The sequence below is a fragment of the Ochlerotatus camptorhynchus genome, unplaced genomic scaffold, assembly GCF_037179485.1.
Source record: "Ochlerotatus camptorhynchus isolate MF236.1 unplaced genomic scaffold, CSIRO-AGI_Acam_v1.1 ptg000634l, whole genome shotgun sequence".
NCBI classification, from domain to species: Eukaryota; Metazoa; Arthropoda; class Insecta; order Diptera; family Culicidae; genus Ochlerotatus; species Ochlerotatus camptorhynchus.
The window spans coordinates 408320-433015 of record NW_027041113.1 but is presented as its reverse complement, the minus strand read 5'-3'; the positions used below and the strand labels follow the sequence as shown (position 1 = coordinate 433015).

Sequence of the window (24696 nt, the reverse complement as noted above, 5' to 3'; positions counted from 1 at the left end):
ACTCAACTTCCACGATTTTAACATTATACGCCTGGATAGAAACGATTCTTATGGAGGAGTACTTTTAGGGATCAAAAAGTGCTACCCTTCCTGCTCTATCAGGCATCGAAATCGTCGCTTGCCAAATAAATGTGAAGAACAAAGACCTTTGCATAGCTTCAGTTTATGTTCCACCAAGAACCTCCATTAGCCGTAGTCAACTCTGGAATCTAGTTTCGATTCTTCCATCCCCAGTATTAATTCTGGGCGATATGAACTCCCATGGTACTGGGTGGGGCGATCTATATGATGACAATAGAGCAGCTATTTTTTACGATTTATGCGACGATTTTAACTTGACTATTTTGAACACTGGTGAAGCGACACGTATAGCAAAACCTCCGGCTCGAGAAAGCCGACTCGACCTATTTTTGTGTTCAAGATCGCTATCATTGGATTGTCTGTGGCAGGTTATCAATGATCCCAATGGTAGCGATCATTTGCCAATCATCTTTTCAATTAAGTGTGCCCCTCACTCTGCAGAACCATCTCGAGTTACATTTGATCTTACAAGGAACATAGAGTGGCATGAATATGCAACGGCGGTGACAATCGGTGCCGAATCAATAGATACGCTTCCACCATTGAAATAATATCGATTCCTCGCCGATTTGGTATACAAATGCTCACTGGAAGCACAAAAAAGAAAAGTTCCAAGTGCGCCCTTCAAAAGGAGACCAGCCACACCTGGATGGGACGAAGAATGCACAAAATTGTATGTAGAAAAATCTGATGCTTTCAAAGCTTTTCGTAGACACAAAACCTCCACATACTTCGAGGAATATTCAAAGCTTGAGACAAAGCTGAAACAATTAGTCTAAGAAAAGAAACGCGGTTATTGGCGCAATTTCGTCGGGGGACTCTCACGAGAAACCTCAATGAACACCTTGTGGAGGGTGGCTTGCAACATGCGTAACCGCTCATCTTCTAATGAGAGTGAAGAATACTCCTACCGATGGATATTCGATTTCGCAAAAAAAAGTCTGTCCGGACTCAGTTCCAGCACAACACATTCTTTGAGAATCGTCTCCGAGCGGCGGCTCTCTGGATAGACCATTCACAATGCTGGAATTTTCTATGGCTCTTCTTTCATCGAACAACTCCTCACCGGGAAGCGATATGATTAAATTCAATCTTCTGAAAAATCTCCCAGATATTGCTAAAAGACGCTTGCTAGACTTATTCAATTCTTTACTAGAAAACAACATTGTACCGCCTGAGTGGAGGCAGGTCAAAGTAATATCCATTCGAAAACCTGGCAAACCAGCGTCTGCCATAACTCATACCGTCCGATTGCGATGCTTTCGTGCATTAGGAAATTGTTGGAGAAAATGATCCTTCGGAGACTCGATCAGTGGGTCGAAACAAATAACTTGCTATCAAATAAACAGTTTGGGTTCCGCAAGAGCAAAGGAACAAACGATTGTTTATTGTTTATCAGTCAACAGGTAAAATGTTTACCCCAATGACACCTGTTCTACAACTAAATACAAAACTAACGAAAAAATTTGATTCAGTTTCCATTGAAATTCTGTCAGACAATCTGCACAGATGTGGACTTTCTGGAATTTTAAATAATTTCTTGTACAATTTGTTGTCAGAAAAGCAAATGAACTTTTTTCTTGGAAAACTGACAACTTTCAGAATAAGTTACATGGGCCTGCCCCAAGGCTCATGTCTCAGCCCTCTTCTTTATAATTTTTATGACAACTGTTTGGCAGAACAATGCACGCTAAGACAACTTGCAGATGACGGTGTGGTTTCTGTAAGAGACCATTGCAAAGTTCCTTAGATAACTTGTCTTCTTGGGCTAGGAATCTAGGGATCGAATCCTCGCCGCAGAAAACTGAACTGGTAGTGTTTACTCGATAGCGGTACCCAGCCCAAATGCAGCTTAATCTTTTGGGCAGAAACATTACTCAATCATTGTCTTTCAAGTACTTTGGGGTTTGGTTTGATTCAAAGTGCACTTGGAATACCCATATTACGTATTTGAAGCAAAAATGTCAGCAGAGGATCAACTTTCTCCGTTCAATTTGCGGTACATGGTGGGGTGCTCATCCGGGAGACCTCATAACGCTTTATAAAACAACAATTCTCTCTGTTCTAGAGTACGGCTCTTTCTGCTTTCTCTCGGCAAGAAAATGTCACCTAATAAAATTGGAACGAATTCAATCTGCGTATTGCTCTTGGCTGTATGCACTCAACGCATAACATGAGTCTCGAGGTTCTGGAAGGAGTAACACCCCTCCAGAACCGTTTCTGGGATCTCTCTCTCAGAATACTAATCAAATGCGGAGTGACAAACACACTTATAATTGCAAAGTTTGAAGAAATTTTTGAGCTGAACACACAATCTCGATTTATGAGAATCTACCACCACTACATATCCTCGGATATGTGTCTTCCTTGTTATACTCCAGACCGAGCTCACTTCACCAATCGCAGTTCCTCAATTGAATATGATCTGACCATAAAACAAGTGATTCATGGGATTCCAGATCAACTTCGAACTATTATTATCCCACGTATTTTTACTGAAAAGTACCAACACGTCAATAGCGTGAACAGATATTTTACAGACGGGTCTCGTCTCAGTGGATCCACTGGCTTCGGTGTCTTCAATGAAAACTCTAGCACCTTCCGCAAACTCCAGGAACCTTGTTCCGTTTTTGTTGCTGAGCTGGCAGCAATCAACTTCGCATTGGAGATGATTTCCAACATGCCCGCAGACCATTACTTCATCTTCTCGGATAGTCTCAGTTCTATTGAGGCTATTCGGTCGATGAAACCAAGTAGGCACTCATCTTATTTCCTTTCAAAGGTAAGGGAGCAGATGAGTGTGCTGGTCGAAAGATCATATATGATTACCTTTGTATGGGTCTCCTCACATTGCTTAATCCCAGGCAATGAGAAGGTGGACTCTCTCGCAAAGGTGGGCGTGCAGGAAGGCGAATTTTATGACAGGCAAATTTCACACGATGTATTTTACCATTGAGTGCGTCAGAGTACCCTTTCGAGTTGGCAAACCGATTGGGACAATGGAAATCTTGGACGGTGGTTACATTCAATTATTCCTAATATTTCTTCGAGAGCGTGGTTTAAAGGCTTAGGCTTAAGTCGTGACTTCATTCGCGTGATGAGTAGACTTATGTCCAACCACTACTCGCTAGATGCGCATCTCAATAGAATAAACCTCGTGGACAGCAACATATGTCGGTGTGGAAACGGTTACGACGACATCGATCACGCAGTTTGGCAATGTACGGATAATGACGCCGCCAGAGAGCGACTTTTGAATACCCTCGAGGCCCAAGGAAGACAACCCTATATTCCTATCAGAGACGTGTTGGGTACCCGCGATCTCTGCTATATGCAGTCGATTTATGTGTTTCTGCAAATGTCTAGTATGAGAATTTAATTCGTTTGTCTTTTGTATCTCTTTATTAGTTTTTGTTTGTCTTGTCCCCCGTCTCGATGAATCTCATCGTCGTCCACTGGTCACCATATCCGGTCGAGCTCCAGACAAGGTTGCAAAGACTCATTTCAGCTAAAATAATGTTTTTCGGAATAATAAAACCAAAAGATGGTATGATGGAATGTTTTACTTGTAACTTACAAGAAGAGGTTACAAAGTATGCGTTGGAAACATAAAACCAGTACATTTTGGTTTCTATGAGTCACAATCAGCGATTTGCTGATCGCTGAGCGAGTGAGTGAGTGAGTGAGTGAGTTTGTGAAAAATCGCTGATTGTGACTCTCATGAAGTGAAATAAACAGGTTTAATATGTCAAACACATTCTTTGCAACCTCTTCTTGTATCCTCCCTATTCAAAATTTGATCATGGCATCTAATTATTTCATAATTTAGAAAAACATTGTTTTAGCTGAAATGAGTCTTTGCAACCTTGGCTCCAGACGAATCTAGAACCACACTTCCGTTCATACTGGCGACATCGCTCTGATGAGACAACAAAACCCTACCAAAAGCTCCTCCCCTTTTCCTATCCTTCGACAATGTACCCCTCTAACCTCGAGCAAGCCGCGAGTATTCGGCCAAACTCCTACTAGACATAGAATTAAGTGAATTTTGTTACAAACAAAGAACAATGAATTATCGGCTCCGTAAAGGTAACGCGATTGAGCCTTACAAATAAACGAACTAGATAAAAATAACCAGATATTCGTATTTTATTAGGTAATCAAATTGTTCAAAGATAAAATAAGAAATTTAGGAGTTATTTAAGATTCTAAAACATCTGTGGATCATTTTAATACAATAGTTCATAGAACGGGCAATATTTTAAATGCTCAATTTTATAAAGCGTTTTGGTTTCTACTTTAAAAATCCTTACACAGTTAAAACACTATGTGAGGTCAATATTAGAATATTGCAGTGTTGTTTGGTCACCTTATATGAAAAGGCATGAAGAGCGAATACAGTCAATCCCAAAACAGTTTCTATTATATGCACTACGTAAATTGGGATGAACAGCATTTCCTCTCCCATCGTATGAAGCACGTTGCTTGCTAATCAACATTCAGATATTGAAAGAGCGTCGGGATTATGGTCTCTTCCGTGAACAATATCGCTTCGCAACTTATTTATTATCAAGACTTAATGTTTATGTACCTTCTCGCCAATTGCGCAATCAACATTTCTAGATAGAGCTGGAATTAGGGCGTAACAGCTTTTGTAAACAATGACTTCTCTCGATGATTTCTAGGAATTCAAGGAACGCCCACGCAAACTAACATAACCTTCGGGTAGAGGAAGTCGTCCCCTACCCGATGGTGATGTTGATTTGCGTTGGTGAGCCTTGATTTACTAGAAATCATCGAAAGAAGTCATTGTTTACAGAAGCTGTTACGCCCTAATTCCAGCTCTATCTAGATTTGTTCGTGGTAAATCGCCACCGCACTAACTACGCAAAATATAGAACGATATGTCAGATAATGTCTGTTTATAATCTACATTGTAAAATGATAGACCTAAATATGCCTGCGCTAAAATTTAAAAAATGTTTCCAAGCACTGTGATGTAATTATGTAGGAGTATACGTTTTTGATTGACGAAAAAATAAACAAATAAACAAATAAATTCAGCCTCATCAAAGGCTAAACAGTATGAAGCAATCTAAATTTAATCTGAATATGTTCCATGATCGACGAACTGGAAATAAATTTAAATAGTTTAAATAAATAAATCCAGCCTAAACGAACGCTAACAAAAGTGAATTTGTTCTTAATTATTTTCTTTTCTCTAAGAGCTGAAAATAAACTTATAAAAAATAAAATAATTGACACAGCCTGGACGAATTGATATGATATGATATGGAACTACCACTGACTGTAGCAAGACAACTGTCGGGTTAGATAAACTTTTTAATAATGAAAACATGCAGAGTCAGTATACGATAAATTCAAAGATCTCGTACGTAGAAATATGATCAAGACATGTATTACGGACTAAGATTTTTTTTTTAACTTCTGACATGGCCACGGACAAAGAATAAAATTTAATACAATTAGGAATTTGGTAAATTTTCGAGATCTCTTCCCATGAAAATATTTGAAGCTAGACACTTCAAAATTGAGACCGCAGACAAATGTGTAATTTTGCGTGTTTTTTACTTGATTAATTTGTTTTTCGTACGGAGTACCAATGCTACCGAAAGCAGATCCCACACCTGGACCCTACCTATCGACCCATGGACCTAGGACCATTTGACATAGATCCATCGCGTTGATCTAAGAATCTACCGAGTTGGTGAAGGCAATCTGCTTTCCCTTTGTATCCGCTCTCGGCTCCCCAGACTGCAGCTGATTGTCTCATCCGATGCAAACTGTATTTATGTGGTAAGAACAGATGAGAACAATAAATCAATCAGGACGCAAAGCAGTGATCCAATGTCCTCAGATGCTACACACTTAGAAATAACTAATTTTACTCGTGACAGAATCCATCTTTCTCATAAAGGATGGGGCGTAAACAAACATTTCATGTAGTATTAAGTTCTCTAAGAATAGTTCGCTATTCGACAAAAAGTACGTTTGATTTAACTGAATTTCGCTTCTGTTGTGATTCAATGCTATGTCAAAATTGACGCTCGTATATGTCAGTCTCAGAGCACCTAAATTTACAAGATTTTTTCTAAGTGTTTTGGTGATGGTGCACTTCACTAATTGTGTAATCGTCAGCTGGCTGATGCAGGCCTTTTTTTTTACCTTCTTGGTTGAATCGATTTATGTTGCAAGGATGATGAATGGTTCTAGACTAAACAACTCAACATCGATTATCAAAGTAAAAGTGAATGTTTTGGTTTTTCTTCAAGATTAAGTTAAAAGTACTTATCATGAGATCAGAATTGTATCCAGAACAGTAGTGTTAGGGGAAAACTTATATTTAAGTTCTTTCTACACACTTATAAATAACAACATATAAACGAGAAGTAGTCCATATTGAACGTAAATCATGGAACTTAAACAAACATTTCATGTAAAATTAAATGCCCTCAAACCGAAACATAAGCAAGCGGACGAAGAGAACGTTTGATTAAATTGTTTTGCTCGTTTCATTCAACTGATTCTTATGTCAAAAGGGCCGCTTACATGTGTCGAGCTCAGGGAACCGAACACGACTTTTTCGTAGTGTGTATGTCAATTTTGAGTGCTTTCGTTTCTCCGTGGATTTTAAAATAAATCCTCGATTTCCAATGTAAATACAAGTCCACGCCCACGTGTCGGATGCACGGAAAACTTTTCATGATTCAGACAGAGCATATATTTTCAAACTGAAAATAAAATTTGTTTTATTCAAGGTAATTGCTCGTGTGATCCACGAATGAAGCTAGTTTCGTTATAAATGCCACACTGATTTTATTTCGTATTGCAAACGAATGATTCATAAAATAATACGAAACTTTCGTGTGCAACACAAATATGAACAGATACTTTAGAATACAAGTAGAGCAACTTGCTGGTTTTCTGGTCCGTACGAAATATTTGTTCAATATTTTATTTGTTAGGCTCAAATATCCAAAAGGACTCCACGGAGCCATTACACAAATTTAATGATTGCATTCAAATATTAAGAGAGACATAGTTTATGGGTTATTCTTACTCTTCCTTGGAGGCGACCTGAGTTTAGCATCCGCTTTCATACGTGCCCTTCACTCCCTTGCTTCTTCCATTTTTTTTCCTTTTGTAACGTCTGCCGCTTTTAAAATCTTTTGATTAAAATCAAAATTGACAGGTTTTATGTGTCAAACACATACTTTACGATCTCGTCTTGTATCTTTCAAGTGCAAAATATCATCATAACATCTCATGATTTCCTAATAATGCGTTTAGGTTTTTGAACATGACTGAGTATCATGCCTATTCAGGTTAATCTGATAGATCACATGGACTAAAACCCAGGACGGGAGCATCATAGACGTCTTAAAGAATGTACATACCAAAAATTTATCAAAACCGACGAGCTCCTATTTTTTCCGAGCTCACCCAAACTTTATGTAAATTATAAAACAAAGCTTGTGATCTTAGCACTCGATGAAAAACGAAATAATAAATGGAAATCATCGACGAAAGCTTTTTGCAATCTGCAGTAATGTCTCAGTGAAAGCGATTTTTAATTTTTTTTTTTTATTTTCTCACTAGGTCACTTTCACCTTAACTGGGAGTGCTATCAAACGGGAAAACTTCATCTATGGATCCAATGAAGTCATACTGCCGATGACGTCATAGGGAGAAAAAAAATCTGCTAAATAATATAAAAAGTCGATAAGCTCTGAGCAATATTACGAAACTCACGCTCAGCTCTTTCTCCCACGCAAAGAATCACTGTTTTGCGATAGGTCGCCGAATGTCAACCCTTCTGAATTAGGACATTAAAGTTCACGATAATAAAGCTGTTCAACCCCTCTTAGGACGACGCAATAACCCAACACTCCATGATACTCAATTGGCACTTTCCAACGAACAACAGTCAACTGCCTGCTCGCGGTGCTTCCCGAATGAGCCTTCATCGATTTGCACCCTTGGAGGACAAACCACCGCACCGCAGCTCAGTGCTGCAGGTTTTCCACACTCGCTAGTCGTAAAAAGTTATCAACCTTTTCGCCGCGCAAAAGGAAACTGTGCTATGCAGTTTCCGAAACCGTGGAAGGTGATAATAACAAATGGCTTTCCGCTGCAGCCACTCCTTCACCCGCACCCTCTTCTGCCCCTGAACCTTCCTCGTTAGTACCAGTAGCCAAAATTTTAACAAAGCACAAACCTTCGCTGTTGGTAGGTCTACGTGGAATTTATTGAAGCAGAACGATCCGGTTGTTTTTTTGAACATCATGTTGTTCAGAAGAGTGATAAACATGTTTCTTTCGTGTGTATGTGTGTGTTTTTGGGGAAAACACTACCGAAAATAAAATCGCAGGCTGAACTAGAATCGAAGCTATTTTCCATCTACTAAATTGTGTAGACTCTCAAAGAGCGGTCTCCCCATTGAATTTTCCAAAGCCGGCCATTGACGTCCGAAAGTGCCGCTGGGCTGCAACATTTTTTTTCTTTTTTGTTGCGTGCTTTGCTAAAAGGTTCACTGTTTCAAAAGGGGGATAACCATCGAGAATGTGGAACTCAGTCCTTGACGACGACGATTAATGTTCTTGACATTTTTATTGAGGTCATTATTGAGTTTTGGGGCTCATTGAGACATTCCGCGCGACGGAATATGGCAAAGGCAAAATGCGGTCCTGATGATTGTTTAAGGTTTTTTTGGTGGGCATATTTACGGACTGCGGTTACCAGCGAAAGTTTATTTAGAGTGAGATTGATAAAGCGTCCTCTTATTCTGCAACGGAAGCGAGCACGAGAGTGAATGTGAAACTGATTAATGAGAAACGTTTTACCGTTTAATGTAGACCGTTCCGATCGTAATCGTGCTAATGAGATTTTTTGTTGCGTTTCGCCCATTTTCTTATAGTTCCGATGAAAGTGAAAAAGACCGACCTTCCGGTGTTGCCGCAGGAAAGTGAAGTGCTACCCGCATTAGATGACGCCGATGCCGACAACTCCGAAGATGATGACGATGAGGACGATATCGATGATGACGAGGATGAAGATATGCTGGGAGATGAACCAATTGAAAGCGACGATGATGAATATGATTCTGAAGAGGACTTCGATGCCGACAAGGAACCGGATACAGGATCTGCAGCATGGGATAGCTTCAGCACTCCAATGCCACTGTTTTCAAAGGACAAAAAAGACACTTACACTACAACAGCTTCAAGTACCACCGAAAAGCAGACTGAGATCCCAACAACACCGATCACTGCCATCCCGACTCCGGATCCGTACTTCACCCACTTTGACCCACGCTATGAGCACCAGAGTTTCAAGGTTTGTAGGATAAGTTCGTTGTAATATATACTGTTCGTAGAGTTTGCACGCTGAATTCCAGGAAGCACAACAGAGGCTCGAGGAAAGCCATCGCGAGAAGGTTACCCGAGTGATGAAGGACTGGTCGGATTTGGAGGAGAAATACCAGGACATGCGCCTTGCTGACCCGAAAACAGCTCAAACCTTCAAGCAACGAATGACTGCTAGATTCCAGGTAACAAACAAGACCCTCAGTCTGATGCAAAATCATGTCATAGATTTTCCAAACCTACACCCGTAGTTGCAAATTCCTCAGTAGTTGAATGCACTAGTATAACACCACCGTAGCAACTGGAATGAGACAATTATTAGTTCGAAAACATTGACATGAGTTTCAACAGTTGTAATGAACGTCCGAATGTATTTGTAACCTTTTAGACTTCTGTGCAGGCACTTGAAGAGGAAGGCAACTCCGAGAAACACCAACTGGCAGCGATGCACCAACAGCGTGTCCTGGCCCACATCAACCAACGTAAACGGGAAGCAATGACGTGCTACACTCAGGCACTCACCGAACAACCACCAAATGTAAAATCTAGTCTCACTTTTCAGAATCGTAACCAGACTGACTTATTTAATAAACCTTTCTTCCAGGCTCACCGCGTCGAGAAATGTCTCCAGAAGTTGCTCCGTGCTCTCCACAAGGATCGTGCCCACGCTTTGTCACACTACCGCCATCTGTTAGGTTCGGGAGGTGCTGGCGGACTGGAAGCAGCTGCCTCGGAACGACCCCGCACTTTGGAGCGCCTTGTTGATATTGACCGTGCCGTAAACCAGTCTATGTCAATGCTCAAGCGTTATCCTGAGCTTTCGACCAAGCTGTCCCAGTTAATGGATGACTACATTCAAGCCCTTCGCTCCAAGGATGAAACGCCCGGTTCAATGCTCGCCATGACGGAAGACGCCGAGGCAGCCATTCTCGACAAGTACCGCATGGAAATTGAACGCAAAGTCAGCGAAAAGGAGCGTCAACGAATTGCCGAAAAGCAACGCAAGGAACAACGTGCCCAAGAGCGTGAAAAGATTCGCGAGGAAAAGTTGCGCTTGGAAGCCAAGAAAATGGAAGCTGCCTACAAGCAACAGCAACAACAGATTCAGCAACAGCAACAGCCCCCACAGCCACAGCTACAGCAGCAACAGCCACAGCAGCAACAGCAGCAGCAACCGCAACCGCCACAACAACAGCCACAGGCACAAACCCAGATTCCAGTTTCCGAACAGCCCCAGACTCAGAAACAAACTGAACTGGAAACCCAAAAAGACACGGAAGCAACGCGTGACTACACGGAAGAGGTTACCATCACGTAAGTAGAAGCGAAAGGTTATGCTGGGTGGTTCCAAATATGTATTGGTAGAAATGTATATTTCAGTAACAGCCCACAATCCACCGCCCTGCCGACGGTTGACGATGAAGCAGTGCAGCGCGCTGTCGAGGAGGTAGCTGCCGCAGTTGCGCATCAAGAAGCGGAACCCAAGATGCAGCACGTACTCGCTCATGACATTGGACATGGCGAACCGGTGAGTTAATTCGCTTATGTCTTTAATAATCATAACCTTATAATCTTGGTGATGCAGTGTGGCAGTGCTATTTTCGGCTTGCAGCAAGCGCTACCAAACAGTATTATGCGTAAAGCTCAATCATAACTCTTCGATTGTTTGTTTACGTTCGTAAAATCATGAATTAATAGAGAGAAGCAAAATGAACAAGTTTTTGATGAAAAAACAAATTAGAAGTTATTTTGTGGCTTACTTTATTACTGCATCCCACTATTAATAAAATGATTTGAGAAGGGCTTGAACATTTTTAATATTGATGGACTGCAAATTCGTTTCGTCACTCTGGGAGAGTAGAAAATTGGTTCGATTTGACAGCTCGAATTTGGATCGATTTTGAGGTCCGTCTTCGCATCACCCAGCTTATAATAAAATATACTATTTTGATAACGCCAGCCCTTCTACATAAACTGGTGTACATTAATTTAAAAACACTTAAAAGCATTGCTCCTGCCAATTTTGAGAATTGTAGAAACTATAAATCATTTTTGTTTAGAAGCCACAGTTAGTGGTGGCGTGAGGACTGGTTTTCAACATACTTTTCGCAATGACCATAGTTAAGACACACAATAACGAATTGGCATTTTTGAACTGGTTTTTTGCCAGCGACAGATCATTTTCTCACAATGAAGCAGACAAAACCATGTATGTCATGTGGAATGTTGCTGATTTCGGGCTAATTACTGCATTTATTTGATGTTTATTGTATGGAATTGAAAGATAAAAATGAGACTAACCACTCTTAAGCATATATTTTAAAATTATGCGAAAATAGGGGAGTTGTCACACGCAAGGTAGCAGCTAAAATTTAATAACAAATAACTGTTTGCAAGAGAATGGGCTGCGAAATTTTTCCCATTCTCAATCTTCGTTTTTAGCTTGAAATGTACATATAGAGATTAGTGACGTTTAACGCACGCACACTAGCGGGAGCAACGCCGTGTAAAGTTGTTTATTATTTTCCACTGGCAAACCTAAAAAATGTATGAAAGTAGATCTGTCAAAATGAGTTTGACATCGATTTGTTATGTATTTTCCTAGGATATTCACTAACACGCTCTCACATATCACACCAATTCAACCGGACGTGAAAATCTCTATACACGACTGTCGATCTGGATGATGGTTGCAAATGTACTTTTGCCATCACTGGCCATAGTAGTATCATGCTACAACATGAGCCACAGAAAGATACAATTGCATCAGAAGAAACAAATGGAAACGCATTGTTCTCTTTCGTAAATAAGCACGGGATATGGGCAAAATAACCAGGACTAGCAAAATTATGTCCACTTTTAAGTGCACGGTTCAATGAATAATTAACCCATTTTGATGTTGTTGGAGTGCGAAATGGAATAAGCGGAGTGCCCGTACAAAGTCCGCACGCCGCTGGCTCGAGTTGACAGAGAGAGCTATCACACTATGATGCTAGCCGTCGATTCGTACTCCAAATGGCCGGAGATTGTTCAAACGCGACGTATTACATCAGCAGCAACGATCAGCATCCTGAGAAGCCTTTTCGCCCGCCTTGGAATGCCAGAGGTGGTTGTTAGTGACAATGGCACCCAGTTCACGAGCGCGGAATTCCAGAATTTCTGTGCTGACAATGGAATTCAACTTGTAACCACGGCTTTGTTTCATCCACAATCCAACAGACAAGCGGAGAGGTTCGTGGATACTTCCAAGAGAACGGTGAAGAAAATTCAAGAGGGGAAGAATACGCTACAAGAAGCATTGGACGTGTTGCTGTTGGTCTACCGCACAACGTCAAACCGGCAAGTCGGCGATGGAAAGTCTCCATCAGAAGCAATGTTTGGGCGCCGTATCCGAACAAATTTGGATCTGCTTCGTCCACCGCCTGTTTCATCAGGCCAAGCAAGCAAGCAAGAAGAAGACCAGAATAAGCGATGCTTTGCTGTACACGATCTTGTGTATACGAAGATCTACAACAACAACAAGTGGCCTGGGCCCCGGGCGTGGTATGCGATCGAATCGGCCATGTCATGTACACGGTGTGGGTTGAGGATCGTCCGTTGATACGAGCACACGTGAATCAACTACGCAGCCGCTTCAGCGTTACTGAAACGAAACCTGCAAATAATCAAGGACCTAACAAAACAAAGCTACCACTTGAGATTCTGCTGGACTCCTGGGATCTACCGAAGTACTCGTCGGCTCCGGAAACGTCAACACCGAGGCACCCGGCAATGCCAGTGCCGGATCCATGTGTGTCTCCCGAAGAATCGTCACCTCTAGAACCTTCTGGAGAACAGTCGGTTCCTGCTCAGTCAGCTCGTAGCCCAAGATTGTCTACGCCAGTGTTGTCTTCGTCCACATCAACGTCCACAGCATCTCTAGAGTTTGCATCAGCCAGCAGTGGACCTGCTACGCCGATACAGGTACTGCCACGCCGCTCTTCAAGACTTCGAAGGCCGCCACGTTGGTTCGATCCGTACCGTGTCTGTATTAAAAGAGGGGGATGTTGGAGTGCGAAATGGCCCCTACAAAATCCGCACGCCACTGGGCTCGAGTTGACAGCGAGAGCTATCACACTATGATGCTACCGGTCCTGTGCATACCTTCAAGCAAATGTCGATTCAACTTGTTTTATGTTTGTTATTGTTGAAAAGATAGTAATAAACCATGTCGTTTTATCGTTAAGACGCGCGTTTTAATTCGTTTAATTCCGAGTGATTTGTGGTTTCACGCCCAGTATTTGCGTCCGCGAGTTCGGCAACCCGCGTGGGCCTGAAATCATAAAAGATGTACAGTAAAAAGGGATCAATTGGATCTGCATTTTAACACTGATATTTCTGGAAATTTTTCTTCAATTGCAGCATTTTTGATGATTTAGGGCGCATCCTACATCATTCGAAATAACAAGTAATTTTTTTAAATAGTTTTTTATAAGTCAAGACTTATTCACAGTACCATTACGGAGCCGAAATTCAATTTTTGTTCATCAAAATTACTTAAAATCAAAGTTAGTAGAAAAGGGGCCGCTAATTTGCAGCTTGCGCTAGGTTAGGGGTAACAATTGATAAACAAGTGGATGGACAAGAGGGCTAACGACTTAGAACACGAGGGTTGGAGATGTACTGTGTTGCTAAGATTATTTCGGTGGTCCTAAAATGATGAATGGCTGCACGTAAGGAGACGTGAATGATAATTCTCCCGAATATCCTGGTAAATACACTTAGACTTAAGTAACATTAGGGGCCAACAAACGACGTATAACCAGTATTTTTGAGCATGAAAGCTAGCGATCTGCTTTGTATGACTAAAACCCTTTTTTTTAACTCTTTATTTGTTCCAAATTCAAAATAAATTACATTTCATTTTAACCTAGGTGCTTCAATTACTACAGTAACTTACCAGCCTTAATTGTTATGATATATATCTAAGTGTTTTTACATTGTTCCTGCCTTGGCAATTCAGTATTTTAAACAGGTTTTTTAACCTGCATGTCAGTATAACAATTGAAATCTTTAAACTAAAAACTAAAACTAAATCTTATCTAAGTATAAAGGGAATTAATCGTTGCATTTGAGGATTGCAACGATTTTTGCCTGAAATTATAAATTATTTTGTTGAAAAGTTTGTTCTAAAGTCTCAACATTTAAAATTCTATGTACCTCGATAGTACTGTACCAGGGAGACAACTTCAAAATCATCTTTAGAACTTTGTTCTGAATTCTTTGAAGTGCTTTTTTCCTGGTAGTGCAACAACTAGACCATATTGGCACAGCGTAAAGCATGGCCCGTCTAAAATCTTGTTTAAATATTAGAAGTTTATTCGTCAGGCAAAGTTTGGATTTCCTGTTTATAAGAGGATACAAACATTTTATACATTTGTTACATTTGGCTTGAATGCCCTCATGTGATCTTTAAAAGCTAATTTTTGGTCAAGTCCTAGTCCAAGATATTTCACTTGGTTTGACCAGGAAATTGGAACTCCGTTCATAGTGACTATGTGACTACTACTAGGTTTCAAAAAGGAAGCTCTGGGCTTATGTGGAAATATTATAAGTTGAGTTTTGGAAGCGTTGGGAGAAATCTTCCATTTTTGTAAATAAGCAGAGAAAATATCTAAACTTTTCTGCAGTCTGCTGCAAATAACACGAAGACTTCTTCCATTAGCGGAATTGCCTGTGTCGTCAGCGAACAAAGATTTGTGGCAACCCTGAGGCAAATCAGGGAGGTCCGAAGTGAAAATGTAATACAATATAGGCCCAAGAATGCTACCCTGAGGAACTCCTACTCTAACAGGTAGTCGATTAGATTTGGAATTTTGAAAATTTACCTGCAGAGTTCTGTCAGTTAAATAATTTTGAACTAATTTCATAATATAAAGTGGAAAATTAAACTTTTTCAATTTAGCAATCAAACCTTCATGCCAAACACTGTCGAATGCTTTTTCTATGTCTAGAAGAGCAACTCCAGTTGAGTGGCCTTCAGATTTGTTTGCACGAATTAAATTGGTAACTCTTTAAGAGTTGATAAGTAGTTGAATGCCCATGGCGAAATTCAAACTACTCGTCTGCAAAAATTGAGTTCGTATTGATGTGAAGCATCATTCTATTTACAATTATCTTTTCAAAAAGTTTACTTATTGAAGAAAGCAAACTTATTGGACGGTAGCTAGAAGCTTCAGCTGGATTTTTTGGAACAACTCTGTTAAATAATTTTACCCAAAAAGGCAAGGTACTCTCTGGGAGTTTTTTGATGAGGATATAGAAAATTCCATCATCACCTGGAGCTTTCGTATAATGAAACTTTTTAATTGTAGATCATACTTCGTCCAAATCAGTCCCCCAGGAATCATCAAGAATATTTTCCCGAGAGAAAATATTCAGATAATCCCGAGCAACCTGATTCTCAATAGGACTAGTAAGACCCAAACTGAATTTACGGGAACTCTCGAATTGCTTAGCAAGTTTCTGAGCTTTTTCAGATCAAAATTTTACCACCTTCTTTAAGCCCAGAAATAGGCTTTTGAGGTTTTTTCAAAAATTTTGTGACTTTCTAAAAGGGTTTGGAACTCGGGTCTGATTTAGAAACATTATTTTCAAAAGTTTTGTTCCTCAGGGCAGAGAATCGCTTTTTAATTTGTTTTTGCAAATCCCGCCAGATAAATTTCATGGCAGGATCGCGTGTTCTTTGATATTGTCTCCTACGGACATTTTTGAGACGGATCAAGAGCTGAAGATCGTCGTCTATTGTAATTGAATCGAATTTAACCTCGCATTTTAATACTGAGGAAGCTCTTGCTTCAACTATAGAAGTAGTCAGAGATTCAAGAGCATTTTTTGTTTGCAAAGGAATGTTTGGATCGAGGTTATATTCCATAAATGTTCGATAATACTCCCAATCAGCTCTATGGTAATTGAAAGAAGAGCTGTTAGGATTTCAAATTATTTCTAGGGATATTTCAAAAGTTACTGGAAGGTGATCAGAACCGAAGTCAGTATGAGTAACCAATTGGCTACAAAGTTGACATGAATCATTTAAGACCAAATCAATAGTGGAGGGATTTCTTGCAGAAGAAAAGCATGTTGGGCTGTTTGGATATTGAATAGTGCAATAACCTGCAGAACAATCATCAAACAGAATATTACCATTGGAATTGCTTTGAGCATGATTCCATGAGCGGTGTTTTGAATTAAAATCACCAATAATGAAGAATTTAGATCTATGATGATTAAAACCCTGCTTAATATGTTAAACATTGCTATCACTATGAGATGATATGTGTTAATTGGAAATAAGTTAACTTTTCGGTTTTCTAAACAAAACTTTATTTTTCTCGGATCGGTACGAATGTTACATTCGACATAATTAAAATTTGCTTTTGATTTGTTATGTATTTTCCACCAATACAAACGGACGTAAAAAAACTAAATGGGACGGGCTTGCCATGAGCGGCAGTACTGGCAGTGATCAAAGCACACCACAACAATAGCTTGTATTGGCAAATCAAAGTTGACACTCGTGGAGAATAGAAGAACTATGAAAGTGATGATGGTTTCAAAATTTTCCACGGGGAGGTATACGAGTGCAATCTTAAAATGCTTTTATTTTGTATATATCGGTGTATAATGAGTTACGCCAAGAGAAAAACATTTGAACTCGCATCACGGTTTTCGAAAGATTCCCATTCTTTTCTCATGGCAACAGATGACTTCTGCATCAACTTCAAATGACTTCTAGCAAGAGAAAAAAATAGCTGCTGTAGTAAATCATTATATCAGTGATTTTGTCAAATTATCTTAACAAACAATATAAAAAATTAACAATACTGATCATTGCCAAACGTATGCTCACTGCGTGTTTATGATCATTTCTTCAATTATATTTTATATATTATTGCATTACCTTTCGTGGACGTTCCATAGCATCGTAATGTTTATTTAATTTGCACGATAGGTAGCCGGTTTGACGGAGCAATAGGTAAACTTGGCTTCACCCACATTAGATCCGTTTGTGTTGCGTTGACGTAAATTTGACAGTTGGACAATAGATTTAGCTGTCACTTTGCCGCAACGCGTCCGATCTAAAGCCCTACAGTAAAAGTATGGACGTCTGCCAAAATTTGTTCGTCCATACTTTTACTGTAGGGCTTTAGTCCGATCCGGATCTAATGTGCGTGGGCCTTTAGCGTGACTCATTATACACTTCTTCTTTTCTCTGTTTTGGTATTTGGAAACACCACTCCGTTTGGCACAGCAAGAACCGCTTTATCGTCGACTCTAACCTCGACAACAATAACAGGTTATACCAAAAGTTGAGAACAGTTGAGAGCGCACGGAACACTTACTTAATTCTTGATATTCTCAAGCTGCGTGTACAATGCGAGCGCGATGTTCTATATTGTATGTTTTTGCCACCAGTTTAAATTACTTCAATTATAACATGTTCTAGGATCACTAAAATACGCAATAAGTAATCCACATCCATGACCCTTGGTTTCAATTTTCAGAGCTACTCGGTCCGACGAGAGATCTACGGTTCCGGCCACGATGGCAAGAATGTGTACTTCACACTCGGGTTCGCCGGAGTCGCCCTGATGGGGGCAGTGTTTGTGGGCGTTGCCGTCGCCAAGTGGAAGGCTTCGCGGTCACCTCATGCTCAAGGATTTGTCGAGGTTGATCAGGTAGGTGTAGAATGTTGTGCTATGATGAATATTCAATGATTAAATGATTTGTATTTACACAGGCCGTTGGACAGCCAATCACGCCGGAGGAGCGGCACGTGGCTAATATGCAAATCAACGGGTACGAAAACCCAACCTACAAGTACTTTGAAGTAAAGGAATAATTTACGCACCGCATTACATGCCAGTAGATCTAGGCACTCATTTTACGGAATGATATTGTATGAAATCGTTTTCAACGGATACCGATTGAATATTACTGTAAACGTTGACAAAAACACAGATATGTTTAAAACAAAATGAATTACGTTATTCTGTTTGATCTCGGTTCGAAATTGCTGCAATGGTGAAACATATATTCCATAGAAGAAGAGAACGAAGAGCAGGACAGCAAACAACTGACGCAAAACAAAAGCAAAGATAAGTAAGATTAAGTAAGGTCAGTATTTTACGTTCGGAAGTTTGAATTTTTTGTATGAAGGAAAGTACTAAACTATCGTTAAATAGTGTGATTGTAATTGTAAATTTGCCCGCAAGATATTAATTTGTAAGAAAACATGCAGAAGGGAGAAGTGGGAGAAGCGGATTGATAATAAACCATCAAAGAAGGATGCCGCCGTTACCAGAAAATATATAACCGCATCCTGTTTGGGCGATTTTCACAACTAACAACACTCACTTTATGCATATAGTAGTGAGAGGCTACACGTTTTTGTTCTGGCACATCCCCATACATCGTAGTTGCTAACGAGGGTTTAAAAATGGACAGCTTGCTCTGCAATCTAAAACATCGCGCAGAACCCCTCTTCATCCCTAACTCATAGTTAGATAGCTAAGTAGCTAATTAGTTATTATTACAAAGAAAACATGACAAAGCAAAAAAAAGAACAAAAACAATAATTGTAAGTAACATAGCTTTTTTGATCAGTAAACCGGAAAATGGTAATAGAAAAACTATCAAAAATATATATATTTTTTGTAACAAGCCTGCTATACGCTTTGAAATTTCATATTTATATAATCTTAACAATAATAAAGGGTAAACTATATATTTACAACAACAATAAGACACTCACTATCACATGCTTCAAGGCAAACAATAATTTCGAGGCTTTTGGGTTTTATTTTTCCTTCGACAGTTTAAAACTCACTTAAACAAAAAAAACAAAGCTAGGCAGCAAAACAGATACAAAAACCACACTCATACACTATAGATGTCGTCCTCGTTGTGTAGACACAAGGTGTGTTAAATTCAAGCATCGTAGCCCATGAGATGTGTGTACCAATTAAAGAGCTTCTTCCGAGAAACAACGTAGCGAGCAGTAGAAACTTTTGAACAACATATTACAGCAACAAACAACACAAAGCAAACCATCATCAATCATGGAAAGTATCGCAAAGAGGAAAAATGTGCATCCTGATAATTCAAATTCGTCCATTTTTGTAGACTTTTGCGAGCGCGTAATTAAATGTAAGAGAAAATATTGAAAACAAAATGTCATGTTATCCCCCATTTTCAGCAGTAGAACCAAAAATTATTCATTCAGTGTTGCCAGAACTGCTTGTGATGAATTCAACGCTTGGCGCTCTAGCTTTTGTTTCAATACACTTTTATGCCCTCAGAAAAGTGACTCTCACTCCGGTAACATTTGTTTCGCTATAACCACTTCAACAAACCCGAACCGGTCATTTCTCACTAATCTTCACTTGCTGATTGGGAAGACATAAGATCTATGTAAAAAAATGAATTTGATATTACTAGAACACTAAAATTAACAATAATGACTTAAAGTATTTAAAGAAAAAAAAAAGCAGAATAAAAATAGATTATATATCATGTAAAAGTATGTAACGAGAATATTTATACAACACGTATAAATGTAACACTGTAAACATTTGCAGAATAGTTTACTTAGGAAACTACAAGAATGCGTCATTTAATTTAACTGAACAAGTCAACACGGTTATTTTTTCAGATTTATGTTTCTTGATAAGTTTGAAAACTCTTTTTGAAGTTAAAATAAAACAAACATCTAGTCACAACTATAACGTTGAATAAATATAAACTAAACTAAAACACACAGCAATGTGCAGGACGGTTATGCTAACACTCTTGAAATTTGACGCCGAACAAAAGCAAAAACAAGTTTATCACGAAAAGCGCTTAGTTTGACACGATTGCTATCCACTAAACTACTCAAGTAAAAGCAACAATTATATCAGCAAAGTACACGCTAAATCAAAATGTAACCGCTCGTTTCTTCATCAGTTCGTTTTCCAAACAAAATATTACTCAAAACTATTATATATGAAACTTTTTTAAGAAATAAAACACGATAAAACACTAAATGATACAAGACAAAAAATGAAGAAAACAAACCAACTACTTAGCTGTCAGAAATAAGAAATGAAAACAATACACATACATTGGGGAGATTGAAAACAAAAAATGAATCGTTTTGTGTGCGACATTTAGACAAACAAAAGAATAACAATTTGTATTATCAATGAGAAACCAGAAAACACAATTAATTGTTACTCGTAAGTGTAATGATTGATTCGTAGATGAATACGTCCCTTTTTCATTGAAAAAAGAAGAAAAAAAAAACAACCAACTAGAATAGAACGTGTCAAACATATTCAACCGGAAATGACAGTTAATCAGAAAGTCAGGAAGGACACACGACACAACTAGAAACCAACATTCTGGATATGATTTCGTTTTCAATTTTCCAACACCCAAAAACAACATCTATATGAACAGCACAATAATTTACACCCTATGATTTATGAACAATGAAATTCGTTGATTGGAGCAAAACTCAAACCGAACACCCATTTTCGATTCCTGAAATGTGCAAGCTTCTGGCCGAACGTCCTAGCGCTTCGTTGATGGACATGTTTAAATTTTTCGAACCGTCTCACAGCGGTCGTTAATTCTTACAGGCTAAAAACAATGAGTGAACTAAATGCAAGAGAGCGTACCGCAGCGGAAAATCGAACCCACTCTCACGCAAATGAAATGAAAGAAGAGAAACTGTTTCTATCTAGAGTCAACCAAACCAAAAAATCGTCCCCAAATATCTGTTTGTAGAATGAGAGATAGCGCCGGGAAGAAGAAAATGGAGAAGAATAAGAAGAAGCAAATTAATTGAGTCGAAAATGCTCTGTAAACAAGCAACACTAATAATTTGAAGGAGGATAATAAAATATGAGATAACAATATTCCAACGACTTTTAATTTACGTTGATGACCGACCATAAATATGAAAGTCTCTTAACCCAAGTGTCATTTTAAGTTTTATGTGTTGTAAGTGTTATACTTCCGTTATACCAACAATCAATACGAAACTAATGATTTTAAATTGGCTCACTACTTGACTAGCCTATTGGTCCCAAGCAAACGATTAACGCACCCCATTCTAGTCGAAATTCTAGTACTAAGCAATGTTTGTTTTGATTCGCTATGAAAGTTTGACAGATAAAATGAGGGGTTATTGGTTTTTCCTATGTTTCGAGGAGTGAATCGATTAGCTTGGGACCGAAGAGAGTACCAGAGCTGAGCCAAAAAGTTGAGCACGTTATTTCGGGACCTTAGAGTTACCTCTATGGTTATACCCTTAACTGTCCGCTGATCTATACAATCCTTATGGGCTGCTTATGCATCAAATTGCAGTATAAGCACAAACAAAGTGACAGACGGAGCGGCTCGAAAACTTTGGTGACTAACCTGCTATTTCAATTTTTCAGTGTACCACATGACAACACCACTACTACTGGATTGTACCACATGGCAACACTACTACTGGATTGTACTAGAATTTTCACCAAATGTATTAGAATGTTTTGGTTCTATCCACTCTATTCAAAACTGAAATGCATAAATAAATGACAAAATGATACGCACTCTTTGCACACTGTCAAAGAATCATTGTACACAAAATCAACTTTGTTCAAATCAAAACAAAAAAACTAACCCATCTGGTGGATGATGGCACAAGCTTCCAAGAAAATTCTATTACAGTGAACCACATTATTTAAATGGATTTCTTCGCCAGTTAGTCGTCTGTCACTTCGTTTGTGGTATAAGGGTGCTAAAACAACATTCATGAAACCCTGGTCAAGACAGCTTTTCAATTGTAGCACACACACTCGCAGTGCTGAGAATTGTAATTGTTATTGACGTTTTCACACGAAATTGACAGAATTATTTTTGTCATTGTCACAGGAAAAAAATACTCTAACATAGCCTTCGTTAAAAACTCATTCATTTTTTTTTGTCAATGATAATGATTAACCTGGTATCAAACTTTGTAATTTCGTACAATCTATTTAACATTATTGTTATCAAGGCAGTTAATATTTTTCCGTTCCCATACGCTCATGCTTGACATTGATTTTACAAGCTCCTTTGATATTGCTACACTATTTACACTACACACTATTATCACGTAATATAGGCTGTCTTGCAATGAACACTCATACAAAGGATTTCCAGTGAAAACTAGATGTATGAGTGCTCATTGCAAGACAGCGTATATCACGTGATATACGTTGTAATGTGAACGGGGTATAAGGCCAGCGCACAATGCATACGTTTTCGGGTTTTTGACAGATAATGCATGGGCTAACTGTCAAAAAACCTGAAAACGTACCCATTGTGCGCCGGCCTTTAGATCCGTTTGCGTTACGTTGACGTTAATTTGACAGCTGTCATTTTACCGCAACGCGTCCGATCCGGATCTAATGTGCGAGGGCCTTGAGAGTTGAATCGACGCAAAAATGATTCCATTTTCCACATTCCAATGATTTGGGTTATCGTTCGTTTATGGTATTTTTAATTAGAGCGTGACCAACCAAATTGAATAAGAATAGAAGAGCCCCTTTGCAAAATGCATTCCAATGCAGGCACCCGATGCTGGTTGCTGGTTTAATACGGTAGGATTGCATTCGGATACGATTTGCAACCATCGATCGAAGCATGCAGGGATTTAGTTGGTTTTATCATGTTTGTTCTACGATTTTTTTTTATTTTAATGCTATTTCAATAATTTAGCACTTAAATATCTAATTCTACTTACCAGAGAGATTCTATTTATGCCAGAGAAGCAAGTGTTTCCGTTCAGCTATATTCCTTCAGCTATAGGAAAGATTCAGGTTCAGCTATAGGGAAAGATGATGTTTCTGCGGATGGAACAATGTATTGTTTTGATTGTTTCAATATGTAAAATTGTTCTAACAACTCACCTCAAACAGCAAAACTAATTGATTTAATTCAATCTCTAATGGGATGATCCTGAAGGTTTGCAAAAATATTGTTAACATTATTTGTTAATGTTTTGCTGGGAGCAACATATTTTTCATTTTGAAGAAATCTCAATAATTTTGCTTTTAAAAATTAGGATTCACTTACCATTCTTACTGGCGTTACTTTTCTGTTCTTATGTGCTTTCTGTTATTGAATAAAGCAATTACAATAACACGTAAAACATAGTTTTCTTATCACAAACTTGAAAATATATGCAGTTTGACAGATGATCTCAAGTTCATCACCGCGACGATTACAGCACCGCGGTGGCCGGCATAAACTTGGATTTGTCAATTGGCCAGTAGAAAATTTCAGCCGTCGAACGTCTTGGTGAACGAGTCGATGATTTCATCGAAATTTGCTGGATCCTTCGGTAAACTAGCGCTTCCACGTTGTCGTTGACAAACCCTTTTCTGTGCCGATTTTGACATCGTCGCTTGGACCTTCGATGAAAAAAAAAAAGATGAAATAGGGTACAGCGTTACTTCGTCGTAATCGCTCATTTCCGTTCTCCGAAAAGATCAATAATATCAATGATTTTACCGTTCAGCAATCGACTAAATTTTCAATAGTAACCAAAAATATCCATTAGTAACGTCCCAATAACGCGTTCATCTAGATAAAATTGATAAATAGCAGATTTTTAGCGATGGGCCCAACATTAGATACATAGGCCAACAATTAGAGACATTTCCCCTATTTTGCCTCGGAGACCTTTCACTCCGGAAATTTTCAAGAATCCTTATTATTATTTAAGCATAGTTTACCATTCTTCATGTCATGATAAATTTCTTCAGTTTACATTTCCATCCATCATGTCGTATCAATTCTTATTTACCATCCATCAGGTCATGGTAATTCTTATTTATCATCAATCAGGTCATGGTAATACTTATTTACCATCCACTATACTATCTATCTTGCCTTGAATTTTCTCGTTTCGTAAAATAATACATATTTTGCCTCGGAGACCTTTCACTCCGGTAAATTTCTTCAGTTCGCATTTCCATCTAGCATGTCGTATCAATTTTTATTTACCATCCATCAGGTAATGGTAATTCTTATTTACCATCCATCAGGTAATGGTAATTCTTATTTACCATCCATCAGGTCATGGTAATTCTTATTTACCACCCATCAGGTCATGGTAATTCTTATTTACCATCCATCAGGTCATGGTAATTCTTATTTACCATCGATCAGG

General features: G+C 38.9%; 1 protein-coding gene across 7 annotated transcripts in view; it reads left to right on the top strand.

The window, feature by feature from the left end:
- Positions 1 to 21409, top strand: part of Appl (amyloid-beta-like protein) — a 171885-nt gene extending 150476 nt beyond the window's left edge. For 2 of the 7 annotated variants that reach the window (XM_065237607.1, XM_065237606.1), the window contains exons 4-10: positions 9020 to 9438; positions 9479 to 9652; positions 9856 to 10005; positions 10072 to 10781; positions 10833 to 10995; positions 18011 to 18184; positions 18247 to 21409. In XM_065237607.1, coding sequence (XP_065093679.1) covers positions 9020 to 9438; positions 9479 to 9652; positions 9856 to 10005; positions 10072 to 10781; positions 10833 to 10995; positions 18011 to 18184; positions 18247 to 18348 — 1892 coding nt within the window. In that variant the 3' untranslated portion in view covers positions 18349 to 21409. The remainder of the gene's footprint in view (positions 1 to 9019; positions 9439 to 9478; positions 9653 to 9855; positions 10006 to 10071; positions 10782 to 10832; positions 10996 to 18010; positions 18185 to 18246) is intronic. The other 5 variants (XM_065237612.1, XM_065237610.1, XM_065237611.1 and 2 more) reach the window with 5 other exon arrangements.
- The last annotated feature ends 3287 nt before the right edge of the window (positions 21410 to 24696 follow it).